This window comes from Centroberyx affinis, unplaced genomic scaffold (genome assembly GCF_046629955.1).
Source record: "Centroberyx affinis isolate AG114_WGS23_722 - 3 ecotype Tasmania unplaced genomic scaffold, CSIRO-AGI_Caff_v1 ptg004016l_1, whole genome shotgun sequence".
In the NCBI taxonomy this organism is placed as follows: Eukaryota; Metazoa; Chordata; class Actinopteri; order Beryciformes; family Berycidae; genus Centroberyx; species Centroberyx affinis.
Window position 1 is genome coordinate 170,025 of NW_027281822.1, and position 13,012 is coordinate 183,036.

Here is a 13,012-nt window from a genome sequence, read left to right on the forward strand (position 1 = left end):
TCATATTCTGGTAATGATCATGAGATCCTGCTAACTGCTTTGATGCTGTGCTTAGCGGTACATAAGTCTGCTTTTAAGTACAACACTTCACAAAGCACAGCAAGTTACAGGCTTTTGTTAAATAGATCAGTTAAACTTTGCAGGTTTTTATTATTATTATTATTATTGTTATTATAAGGGATGCTAATTGTAATACGTTTTATATTTTATTCCCATGGTTTGGGAGAGATATGTATGAGGACAGGGATATTTTTTCTGGGCCAGAGCTGATAACACTACTATAAGATAAAGCTAATTTGGGTATAATATATTTCTGTGAGTCCATAAAATCATTACGGACCTTCCATTAATTCTCTATGAAGCAGCTTCATAATTTACTTTATTGTACTGTTGCAGACCAGTAGAATAGCATTTTTTTTTTATTCTTAAATTGAGCGATATTCCCTATTCCCAAAAAAACAAAACAAAATTATCAATATACAGTGATATTAGTATAAACTGACACAAATGTATTTCCATTTCCATGACAGCAAATGTCCAGCAATTGGACAATAAATTGACTCTAATGGTGACATTTAATTCACATATAATTCTCTGTTCCTATAACAAAACACAGCAACTTGGTGCACTCCCTTGAAGCACCTATATTAAATCTATAAAACCTTGTACAAAAGATATCTGATCAACATACCGGTGGTGTCAGATTGTAAATTTTTTGTCATTGAAATTATTTATATGAAGAGTTTCATTTCACGATTTGGAAGTGACACCATTTTTTACAAAGCAAAACATCAAGGCAAACTCGATTTCTTTGTAAAGGGTAGTAGCTAACATAAATCTTAAACTGGCAAAATGGTAACAGTTGGTAAGTTGGGATGGGACGACATACCGAAATTCAATATATCGCAATACGAAAATGTGACAATGCGTATCGTGGGGCAGAAAAATTAATTGTGCTATTAGCTACATTACCTAAATTATATTATCGAATCGTATCGTGAGATAAGCAGACCGTCCCATCCCTATTGGTAAGAGTTTTACAAATTTATTTTTCCGAAACTGATGTGAAGTGTTTTGGAAATGAACTCTTCATATATATATAAGCTGACACTGACACTAATGCTTTTCTGTTGGTTAATACCGTAGTTTTCCACATGCAGTGATGATGCCTCGGCATGACTGATGCCCTGAGTGAAACCCGGTGACGCTTACCATCCACACTTTATTCACAGATAACTCTCTTGACTGTTCCTAGGAGGAAAAAGAAGTGCATTCGCTACCTTCAAGGAGGAGGCTGCCCCAGTCCAGCTTCTTCAGATGGAAGTGCTATAGACTCGCCCCCCTCCCCCCCTCCTCCTCCTCCTCCTCCTCCTCCCGCCCGCCACCGCCCACACCAGCACCAACGCCCCCCCTCCCCCTCCCGCTCCCCGGCCTGCTCCCCCTCGCCCGCCTCCCCCTCATCGCGCCTCCCCCTCCTGCCTCCGCCCGCCAAGCACACACAGACACAAACACAAACACAAACACACACGCAAACCAGCAGGCACGCCGGCCCCCACCAAGCCAGGGTCAAACACACACACACACACACACACACACACCTGGAACTGTTGTCCGGCAAGCACACACACGCCTCCCCGCCGGCGCCGTCGGCCTCCAAGGCGGCAGGACATTCTCTCAAAGTGCTGACAGAGACTCAGTGATGGCAGAGCGATCTGGGTCGCACCATCCCTACACACACACACACACACACACAGATACACACACCCTCCAGAGCCATGAAGATCACCCTCATCTTCCTCACCTGCCCTCATCCTCATGTTCATCTCTCCCTTGTGGGCCTTTTGTTTAAATAATAATAATTGTTTAAAGGGGTAAATAGGGGCGGCAGGGTGGCGTGCAGATTAGGGAGGCTGTCCTTCAATCCCTGCTGAAGTGCTGAGTCACTGGAGTTTCACTTGTACAAACATAATGCTCTGGAGGCAGAAATAATCTCATTAGTTGAGTTAAACCTCAGTGGGCGGAGTCACAGTTTTTCAGAGTGCAAGTTAGCTAACAGGCAAACTTGACTGGCAAAGAAGGAACTCTGGTCAAAATATAAGTAAAATATAACTGCCAATGACTTTTTTCATTGGCTTTTTTTCATTCATTCATGACCATGCAGTTCATGATGTAGCAGGCTAACTAGCTTAACTTGATAGCTATTCATAGTATTCCCATGATGTCACATGCATTTCCTACCAATATGGTGCTTTACCATACACACAGCTTATTGGCTGTGGCTGTCATTTGATTACAATCACCTGTTTTCCTACCAAGATGGCCGTGTGGTGATGGAACAGAATGCTATGAGTAGGCTGGTATGGCTAGTTTGAACTTGAAGGTCAGCTAGGCTAACTAGGTAGCCTAGATAACTTAGTGTGGCTTGGTTGTATTGTTTCAGTTAGGTTAGTAGCAGAGCACTAGGCTCCTCTCTTACCTCTTGTCTTTTTCACTGAGCATCAGTATAACATTACTTAGCCAAAAAACTGTGGGTCTTTGGCTCCGCCCACTGAGGTTTAACTCAACCAGAAAAACTGTGGTTCTTTGGCTCCGCCCACTGAGGTTTAACTCAACCAATCAGATTATTTCTGCCTCCAGAGCAGCTCTGCATCCAATAAATGTTTGTAGAAGTAAAACTCCAGTCTGCAGCTCCTCAGGTGCTTTTCTGCAGCTGAACCTGTGTGTGTAGGCGGGTAAATGAAAAGAGTATTACATGGAAAATAATCAGATTTTTTGCCAAATGAGCTCTTCAGTCAACTATAAACAAACACACAGAGCTGAAGCTGCTGCCATTTTTTTGTCACACAAGTATAAGTTGATGAAGGAGCTAATGTGGCATCAAGCTGTGATTAATCCATACAGCAAGGACTGTGGCAGAAGACTCTTAGTAAACCTCTTTTTCAGAGGCTGCACCAGGCTGTTGCAGGTATACTTTCCCCCAAATACAGGGGGATTTAATTATTATTAACAAAGGAGATGCCGCCCCCTTCCCTTCTTTACAAATCGCCCACTGTAACGCCTAACTACCATACACAACTATCACTTCAAGCCATTACCACCGTCCACCACTGTCACCCAGACCAAACCAGGAGAGCAGGAGAGGGATGCAGACACCATGGACCAACAACAACAACCAGCCAGCCAGCCAGCCAGACCAGAGGAGGGAGAGGGAGAACTTCACTTTTTAGCTGCCATTTTGAAAACGGGACTGCAAAGTACTGACTTGCACAGAGAGACATGATCCTGACAATTGGTTTTATCTATTTCAAACCAATTTGAATTCATTTCCAAAGATTCTTACAAGCACCTGACCCGTGCTGCTCTTTTGTCAACATCATCTTATTTGCAGCAATTCATGATCACGAATTTTGACGGTTACACCTGAGTGAATATTCTCCCTTCAGTTCAAGTTATATTCATTTGTTTTAGGCACTTCCAGGCTGTCAATCTCTTGCTAGATCAACCGTTATGTTTTGTTTTATTTTCTCACTTTGTTTGTATGAATCTAACGTGGTTTTAAAGTCAGACATTTTGCCGGTGTGAAACCCCTCTGAGAGAGAAGAGAGGGATTTTTTTCAAGCTCTGTTGGTTGTTTCCTATGACTGAACATTCTGCAGCTCTGTAAACTAAACTGAGACCAAATGGGTACTATTATATTTCATTGTGTTGTAAAGTTTTATAAATGTTGGAATTCCCTATCTATAATTAAACTTTTATATGTTTTTATGTAAAAAAAAAAAAAAAGAAATTACTAAAAAAAAAAAAAAAAACCTGTTCCAGCTGATACTCCTTTTTAGTTCCCACCATTTCTAAAAGCAATACATTCATTTTGTGTTTGTCCTCAAGAGAAAAAGCATTTTGTGCATAAGTTTACATTACTATTTTCTGTCGATCGTGTTACCGCAGCAGCGTTCAGATGACGTCTCGTGTTTATTTCTCAACCTGTGCATGTTCAAACTTTAGTGTACCAAAAATACAAAGAAAAAACGAAGGCTTTAATTTCACTGTTTTTGTTTGCAGCATCAAACTCGGCTTGCAAAGCTTTGGAGAAACTCAAGTGTAGGTTGATCATTTGCTCAGCAGAAACTGTTTTCCTCCACCAGAGAGCGCTCTTGTGCTAGAAATATTATCTCATGTTTTTAATTTGTGGGCCTGCTCATATCAGTGAGAACACAACTACGATGTCTTTTGTATTTTTTAACGCATTGAACGACTTCTGCCTCTGATGTAATACTCTTGTTTTTGTTTGATGTATTAAAGTGTTTTGAATATCTGTCCATGACTCTTTGTAGCAATAAAAATCAATTTAAGGGGTTTTCAAGAATGAGGATTAAAGTTACAGATAACTCAAATGAAATATCTAAAATAAATCATAAGATCATGCTCCTCAGTGCCTGACAGTTTAAACACAAACAAATGACAGACATCAACCTTTTCATATATTTTATTTACTTCTTTAATATATAATGGTTGATCATCCTAAACGCCATCATCAGAGCAGATCTGAGAAAAGTTTCCAATTCAATACAACATGAATTAGGAATGAGAGTTACCCAAAGTTGTGTGACAGCACACGTTTTACTTCTTTGACAAGTACTTCTAGTCCACAGGACATTATGCACACACACGTTTTCCACCTTAAAACTTCGGTTTTCCTATGACAGCTTATCCTCTTTTTACATGAAAGCACAAAACTGATGCATTTACATAACCAAAAAAAAAAAAAAATATTCAACCTTTCATTTCAATTGTCAAAAAAGCCATTTTATTTAGTCAGCTGACCTAAGAGAACACAAACATGTCCAGTAAAAAAGACAACCATAGCAATTAAAAATAGGGAAAACGAAAGGTGCGTGATCTAATCTCCAAAGGGAAAAAAGATATAACCAGCACTATCCATTTCATGTGAATACACAAAACAAGATAAAGTGTGTGAAAATGGAAAAGAGCTTTTTTTTCTTTAATTTAAATTAACTGCACCACACAGGCAAGTTAAAATGGTCATGCTACTGGTATACAGAAATGAAGGGAGGGGGAGGGAGGGCGGGCGTCTGTGGCTCTAAATATACTAAATGTAAATATTAACAAGTATGAACAACGCCAGTGCAACCAGTTAACTGGAACAATCCTTTTCAGTGTGGTAGTGTTGGCAGGATCCTCCCTTTACTTCTCTTCACACCACTGGTTCTCTTTGCGTACCTGCGGATGAAGAGGAGGGAAGGAGAACACACTCAGTTTGCTTAAATATTATAAACAATGTCCATGAAACAGACTGACCAGGTGAATCCAGGTGAAAGCTATGATCCCTCCCTTAAGTGTTGAATTCAAGCATGATACGGGTGAGATGTCGGGCGGAGGAGGAGTAATACAAGTTAAAGGGGATTTTCGGGCTAATTTTGTGGCCTCATTCAAATGAATTGGAAGTAAAAATCTGAACGTCCCAGCTGCATCCGATCCTGGTGAGTAGTTTATATTCTGGTTTTCATGGTGGTCAAGAGCCGAATAATCCCTGTGTTAAAACTCAAGTGGAATATTTCTGTAACTATGAAAGAAATGTTTTGGAGGAGTGGTTTTTGGTGCCTTCTGACTTGCACTAGTGTTGCCAACAATACCTCGAATAACTCAAATATATTGAAGCAATGGCTAAATTAAATTCTGACTGGCACACCATGATAAATGTGGTATGCGTCTTAAAAAACACAATACTATCCTTTTAAGGAAACAATTATATGTGGCATGGATTGTGGATAAGAGGGTGAAACTCACTTCGGTGTTGACGTAACACTTTGTACACTTAGTGTAAACACAAGGGTCAGTCACAATACAAGACGTGTCAAGATAACGCCTCAGATGGGGCTTCAAGCCACTTCTGACCCACTTTCTAGTCCTTCCATTTACATCTGTGTACTAAGGTAGTTTGGAGCAGTATTAAAAAACAAAGAAAAAAACTTAATCTGTGCCTTCTCCATGTAATCTGGACGTGTATTTTATCTGAATTTGGATTTTACTGCCAGATGCAAATGAGGAATAACAGTGTACAGCTTTTAACTTTGGTGAGGCAGCATTACAACCTGAAAAATCAAAAAGAGTCACTTCCAAGTGTTGGCAGGCAAGAGATAGTGAGGGATTACACCAGTGTGGAGGGTATGATGAACTGTAATTGTATTACAGGTAAACTAATGTTCTATATAATGGGAATGTGTTCTGAGTGTGTGGAAGCAGCTGTTGTTGTGTGTCCAAGACAAATTTCCCCCCCAATTAGGCTCCTTATCGAATCAGCTACAAAGTAAAATACCATGGGGGACTGACTTTAGTTTGTTACCCAAGTGTAAAAAAGATTAAAAAGAGAGTTTCTTAGTAAAATTAGGGAAAGTGGAACAGATGGATAGAGAGAGGTGAAAGGAGACACGGAGAGATAGATAAATGGATGGATGGAAATGCTACCTGGGCTTCTTCCTCCTCTGTGAAATCATTTTTGATGTTGAAAGTCTTCCTGATCTCCTCCGGGGTTTTGCCTTTGATCATGTTGGCCACCGTCTTGCAGGTGACATCTAACAGGCCTTTGATGTCCAAATAGTTGGCGGCCTGAAATAGAAAAACACAACACCGACATGAAGAGAGGGGGAGTGACAGTAAGATATAGAGAGAGAGACAGAGACAGCATCAGCTTTTACCCATACAGTGGTAACATTTTGTTTTGGTTCATTTCAGGTGCCGTGATGCACAAAGCTGCCAGTTCTCTGTGATGTAGTTTTCAAACAATCAGGACTTAATGTTGCCAAGCGCCGAAAGTGTGTTAGTGAACCAAAATGGCCATAATTTATTGCACATATGCATCTGTGCTTGTTTTGAGTCGGGGTGCGTCTGTGCCAACGCAAACTGAATGGAGAGACAGTTTGAAACGTCGCCTCGATAATCAGATGGAAGATACTGTGGCAATTAGCTCAGACTAGACTGACAGACTTTGATTTCCTGGTGTCTCCAAATTAAATGTCAGCAAGTCATCCCCTCCATCGCTGTGGGAACAACTGAACTTTACACAGCCATCTAGTGGACACCGATACCTGAAGTCCCATACAGTACCTGCTCATATATTTCTGTATTGCAATAGTTTATCCCATACTCTACCCACTGAGCTTCAACAACAAGAAGCAGGAATTCAACACACCTGCCTCTGTGAGAAAGCAGCAAGCTCTAACTTCGTATGTAAACACATTCAAGCAGCCAGTGGCTCCAATCGACTTGTGTTTCACTTCGTGGAAGCCTACAGCTCTACCAAAACTTATTTCCCAATCCATCGCTGCATGCGAGTGAGGACAACCGCTCACAGCGCTGCTTAGGTTACCTTCCACACGCTCTGCTCGGTTTACCTTCCGCATGCTCTCTGGACAAAATACATTAAAGTCTAAAATTAGTGCTGTGCTTTTGCCCCTTAGACATAGTTGTCACCCTCTTTTCAAATCCCTTCCTCCTCTACATGGAGGGCAGTTGCCCAACCCTCCGATCTTCCAGCTGTTGCTAAGCAACTTTTGTATCTGTTAACTGACTGAAAGCGCTCTGTGCTCCACCGCAGCAATGAATGCAATAAACAGACCGCAGCAAAGCATGGTCACAAAAAACATGCACATTCAGCTGTACAGGTACAAGGCAAATAAACAGGGGCCCTAAAGCAAAAAGTTAATATCCACAACTGACATGCTTTGTTAGTGGATCAAAGCAAATGTATTTCGGAATCAAACTATGATACCAAAATTATTCCCATTGGATTACCATTTTGAATCATGGTTTGCTCAAGTCAACAATTTAACAGGTTGACATGGGACCGGCACTCCAGAGAGCCAGTTCAAGTGTGTCATGCTTTCTGTTTGGATACAAATAATTCAGCTGCTGTTCAGTTCAATTTGATTTCAGTGAGGCTTAAAGTCCCCATGAAATGAACTCCCATTACTTTTACTTCCTGGAAAACAGAGTCTCTTTAATGGTGACCTCATGCTGCACTAGTAGGCATAAATATAATTTTCTAACCAATAAACCCATCAGATTTTTGAACAATCCCACCCCTCCAATCAATTAAAATTGACTTCTCTCCCTGACTCATATTTCATTGGTTTAGACTTTTGAATGATCCCTCCCTGCATTATGTCCCACCCTAATTTTGAACCAAATCCAATTCCTGAATTGATTCGAGTTGAAAGGGAAATGACCCCACCCCTTATCTGAATGTCTTACTGTTGGGTCATTAACCACTGGTTAGGAAACACCGTTCCAGGGTGTGTGTGGGTGTGTGTGTGTGTGTGTGTGTTTGAGCTAGTTGTACTCACCAGAATGAGTTCAAACAAGGTGCCTTGGTCCACTTTGAGGAACTCCTGGTCCCATACAGGAATATCGTCTGTCCTCTTCTCCTTGTTCTCGTCATCCTCAGGGGGAGGAGGGTCATCTTTGTGATGAGTGCACCACTGGATCACCTGAGGGAAAAACACACACACACAAACACACCTTAAGCAATGAACATCGACTTTGGTCAAACCACAACCAGTCAGATACGCATAGCATCCATCAGCCTTGTGTTACAGCTGGAGCACAAAGGTTTAACAGCACTGAGGAATGTAGTTGCGGTAGCATAGTTTAGACTACAAATGCAAATTTCATCTAGGCAGGAGGGTTGAGGCAAATAGGCAAATCAGGTTCCGAGCAGGAATTTACTCATCAAGAGAACACAACAGCAGACATCAGGGCCCCAAATAGGTCACTGGTCTATTTCAGGTGGATCCCTACCTGACCAAGAGTAGCTGTGCATTTTAATGATCTAATGTAAAGACCACATTACTCCAATCATTGCATCCCTACACTGGTTACCTGAGACTTTCAGAATTGATTTTACTGATCACTTTAAAGCAAGTCTAGGTCTGGCGCCTTGCTGCATTTCAGAGCTTTTAGTGCCATATGAGCTGGAGGGCAGCCTGAGCTCCCCAGGCAGAGCTCTTCTGGCCGGTCCTCTGTCTAGACTTCAGGCTATTTGCCATCAGAGCTCCTACACTGTGGAACGGCTGGCTTTGAAAACTAGGCTGGCAAAGTCAATGTCATCTTTTAAATCACTTCTCTAGACACTTTTACAGACTTGCCTTTATGCAATTGCTGTTCATTTTCTGTCACAGTGTTTTGCGCCTCGTTTCTCTAGCCCTTTGTAAACTGTTTTTAATGCTATGTAAAAGAGGTTTAATAATATTATTATTAATGAACACTGGTCCTAGGGTGAGACTAAAATTCTCCAACTGAGTCGCAGGCTGAAAAAGCTTAAAAACCTATGGTCTAAATAACTGCAGCTATTGCATCAGAACTTGTAGAAGACACAAAGAAAACCTGTTTGCACAGCCTTCTTCTCCCCTAGATGTGATTAGTTAGTTAACTGGCATAAACAAATTAAAGCAAAGACAAACGGGCACAAACTAGAAGCTTGTGCCTCAGCATGCAATGGATGCACTGCAACATGTTAGCAATGCCTGGTAAAAGGATGTGATACAGTAACAGTAGTAAGTGATAAAACAGCTTATGTAACAAATCAAAATGCATCACATGTATCACTGTATACTTCTGATAAAGGTATTGAAGATTATTACTGAAATGGGAGACCATGCACACAGTATTTTATCATGAGTTTGTGTTCATAGTATACATTACTCAAATTTGGCTTCTCAGTTTGATGTGCACATAAAATAAAAACAATATCCCATCATGGCCTGTCACTAACTCCTGCTTGGTTGGTGTTGAAGCAGACAAACACCCACATTACTGTAAGACGTTTTACAGTAGTTTCTCATTGGGCCAGCTCATCTGTCTTACAAATCAAAGTAAACTCCTTAAATAGGAATTCATGACATTCCTTGTACAGGCCATCTCTATATATTTGAGCCCCTAAAATGTTCTATTTAACAAAGCTACAGCAAGACAACTAAGGATTTCCACTGCTGCACCAATCCACCAAAACAGACTCTTGCTCAAACTTTTTCGGATCATTTTGTTGAGGGGTGTGTGTGTGTGTGTGTGTGTGTGTGCGTGTGTGTGTGTGCGTGCGTGTATGTACATGTATGTGTGTGTTATACCTTCTTTAGGATAGCAGCGTTCACATTAGGGAGGGGAACTGGGTCATCATCGCCTTCATCGTCCATTCCCAAATCTGTCAAAAGAGCCAATGAATGTCAAAAGTCTGTATTTTACTCTCTGCATTAACAGCTGAAGTTAAATAACTTGTGATGGCCCCTGTGGCGTTATCTGGGAGTTTGTATATGTGTCTAATCTGTGTATCTCCCCTGCAGGTGACTAATTGCAGTAACTCAGTGCACTTGGGCCCGGTGTCCTGAAGTTACTTAGGTCACGGCTGTAGTCATTCACTCTCTCTCTGCTTCTCCCTTCAGGCACTCGTTCCGGCTTGGTTTTGCTATGCTGCCTTAGTTAGTTTCTTTGCTTTTATGCACCTTCCAACACCCATACACATACATACATCCACCCACCATTTAGCACTTACACATCCTACTGATACCACTGACGTTCACACTTCATACTTTAATTACTTAACATATTGTGTAAGTCGGTTCAATTGGCACCCTATCCTAGTTTAATTTGGTTTAATTGATGACATTTGGTTTAATTTGTGTAATAAAGATTTATTTTGTTAAACGTTCATTAAGGTGTGCCTCCCTTTTGTTATGGCCACCTGAGCCAGGTCGTAACAAACTAGAAAATATCCTCAAGTGGGTGCAATCCAGCAACCTGTTATCCATGACATGCCAGTTGATTACTTAATGTTACATTGCAGTTAACGCTAGTTGACACAGTTATGAGTGGCGAGCTGTGGACTTAAAACCATTTAATAAACATTAGTTAGCTTATAACGTTACCTTCTAACATGGTCTTGATGGTGACCGACTGTTTGGCTATCTCCACATCCACCTCGAAGATCTCCCCATCAGAACTCTGTAATTTTATTGTGGGCATTATCTGTAAAACAAAATAATTAGGTTATTAACCAGGTGTGAGCAAGCTAGCTAACGCAGCAAACTCACAGTACCGGCTATGAAACGAATACTGCGTTGGCTAACGATGAGTTAGCGCTAACGCTAAAGCTAACATGACGTGCTGGCTATACTGGTAGCAACTAACTTACATAAGCTGCAAACTTGTCGATAATGAAACAGTGCACACAATTCGGGGTTAGTAAAGTTGGATAGCCCGGGTACTGCTATAAACAGAATTTAACCTACGCAGGCGCTGCTACTGCCAGGTTAAACTTAACCGACATCAAGTAGCAGGTAGCTAGTTAGCGGCGCGAGCTCCAAGCGAACCAATACGATGTTAATCAGTTAACGTTAGCTAGACGGCGGTAATGCTAACCGAACAGCTAGCTAATTCGCTAGGTTACTATTAGCATATGTCAGGATAACTGACTCAATGAACGCTCATGGCTGCACAAAACTTTAAGTCTGAAAGTCGAGCGTTGCCTACAACAGCTGCCTAATGTTTTACCAACAAAACTGTCCTTTAACGTTGGTTACCCAGTAAGCTAGCCAAGCAGCTAGCACAATGCTAGCACGTTAGCTAGCATTAGCATCTTGCGTTGCCAGCGAGGCCTCTTACCAACCACATTCAGGCTATGAGAGTAGGATGTAAACAACATAGCTAATCAATTCACCTAAACTTCCACATTTGAATAAAATGTTAATTATATCTTCTGCTGTGTAAATTGACTTACCGCGAATGTTTTTAATCAAATCTAAAGGTAAAATTCCCCTGAAGTCAACGGCAGGGCCTGACAGGCGCGTAGGTAACAAACAGCCAGTGGAAGTCTCTGGTAAAACCTGGTCGGTCAGACGAGTCGCTTTGTCAGTGCGGGAGGAGAAAGGAGGAGGCGGCTGCTGCTCTGCTGTCTGTTTATCTGCGCCTTTTCACACGGACCTTTCACGAACTAGTGGGCTCTGAAATGTCATGCATTCCCCAGTAAACATTTTGAGCTAACATAATTGTGTTCCAAAATCTGTTTACAGTAAAAGAAAAAAAACAACAACAACAAGTAAACAGTTACCGGTATATGCAAATTTGCATCAACTTACATCACGACACATACATTTTTTAATCATAATGACAAGTTAATGGAAATGAATGGAACAGGCTTTGTTTTGTTTTATCGATTAGAGGTTGCATTATGCAAATTTATGACGAGGTAGCCCTTTCAGGATAAATTAATTTATTTCAAAGAATTAATACACGCACATCGAGTAACTTTGGAGATTATAAAAAAATATATGCTTTAGGTCTATGTGCATAAAGTTCCATTTTAACTATATTCTTATTAATGTAGTGATTTCAGCTACCGTAGAGAGGCGCTTTCTCCTCGGATCCTTTGACCTACAAAAGCAGGGAATAGATTAGATGTTGCCTTCAAGTGCTCCTCCTCTTAAATTAAAATACTCCTGCTTTTTGTAGGAAATAACAGAACAGCCTCTGCAATAAAAACATTTTTTGGAGACGGCTGTTTCATTTTAAACTTTGTGCTGCGGCAGGAGAACGAAGAGGAGAAAATGCACATTAGGCATGTAATTTACATGTTAATGAATTTAGACTAAAGTTGTAGTATATGCTTATGCGTGACATCTAAAAATCAAACATTGACAATAGAAACATAATACCAGCCTAGTTATTTACATAAAATGCCAAACAATAAAATATAGTAACATTCAAAGAGTCCATGCTCTCCGCCTCTAAATGCCATATTGGCAGCTCGGTATGAAAATCTCAACTTTCCTAGTGGCATCTAGTGGCATTTTGTTGGGTCATTCATGTGCGCTCAAGTCATAACTGTGGCATTTCCAACAGCACCTGAAGGCAGCAAGAGTATTATCTGAGAGCAGTGATCCTCAACCTGGGGGTTGGGACCCCCCAGTGGGTCCCAAGGTGATTTACGGAGTGTGAAAAATACATT

At 40.9% G+C, this 13,012-nt stretch overlaps 2 protein-coding genes across 10 annotated transcripts in view; one reads left to right on the forward strand and one right to left on the reverse strand.

Annotated features, from left to right (window-relative positions):
- Positions 1-1,470, forward strand: part of tcf7 (transcription factor 7) — an 84,852-nt gene extending 83,382 nt beyond the window's left edge. For 5 of the 9 annotated variants that reach the window (XM_071542107.1, XM_071542110.1, XM_071542112.1 and 2 more), the window contains one exon: positions 1,256-1,470. In XM_071542107.1, the coding sequence (XP_071398208.1) occupies positions 1,256-1,332 (77 nt within the window). In that variant the 3' untranslated portion in view covers positions 1,333-1,470. Of the gene's footprint in view, positions 1-1,232 lie in introns of all 9 variants that reach the window. The other 4 variants (XM_071542111.1, XM_071542113.1, XM_071542108.1 and 1 more) reach the window with 3 other exon arrangements.
- Positions 1,471-5,066: 3,596 nt separating this feature from the next.
- Positions 5,067-11,918, reverse strand: skp1 (S-phase kinase-associated protein 1). Its single transcript, XM_071542120.1, has 6 exons — positions 11,786-11,918; positions 10,935-11,034; positions 10,140-10,213; positions 8,361-8,504; positions 6,484-6,624; positions 5,067-5,238 (listed from the first exon to the last, which is right to left on the reverse strand). The coding sequence occupies exons 2-6, from the start codon at positions 11,029-11,031 to the stop codon at positions 5,203-5,205; spliced, it is 492 nt and encodes a 163-aa protein (XP_071398221.1). The 5' UTR covers positions 11,032-11,034; positions 11,786-11,918; the 3' UTR covers positions 5,067-5,202.
- Positions 11,919-13,012: the final 1,094 nt, after the last annotated feature.

Excerpts from the sequence above, each read along its gene's own strand:
- skp1 (XM_071542120.1), bottom strand. The coding sequence starts at position 11,031 with ATGCCCACAATAAAATTACAGAGTTCTGATGGGGAGATCTTCGAGGTG. Across the intron at positions 8,505-10,139 it reads ACGCTGCTATCCTAAAGAAG|GTGATCCAGTGGTGCACTCA; the intron begins GTATAACACACA and ends TTTTTCCCTCAG. Across the intron at positions 6,625-8,360 it reads CCTTGTTTGAACTCATTCTG|GCCGCCAACTATTTGGACAT; the intron begins GTGAGTACAACT and ends TTTCTATTTCAG.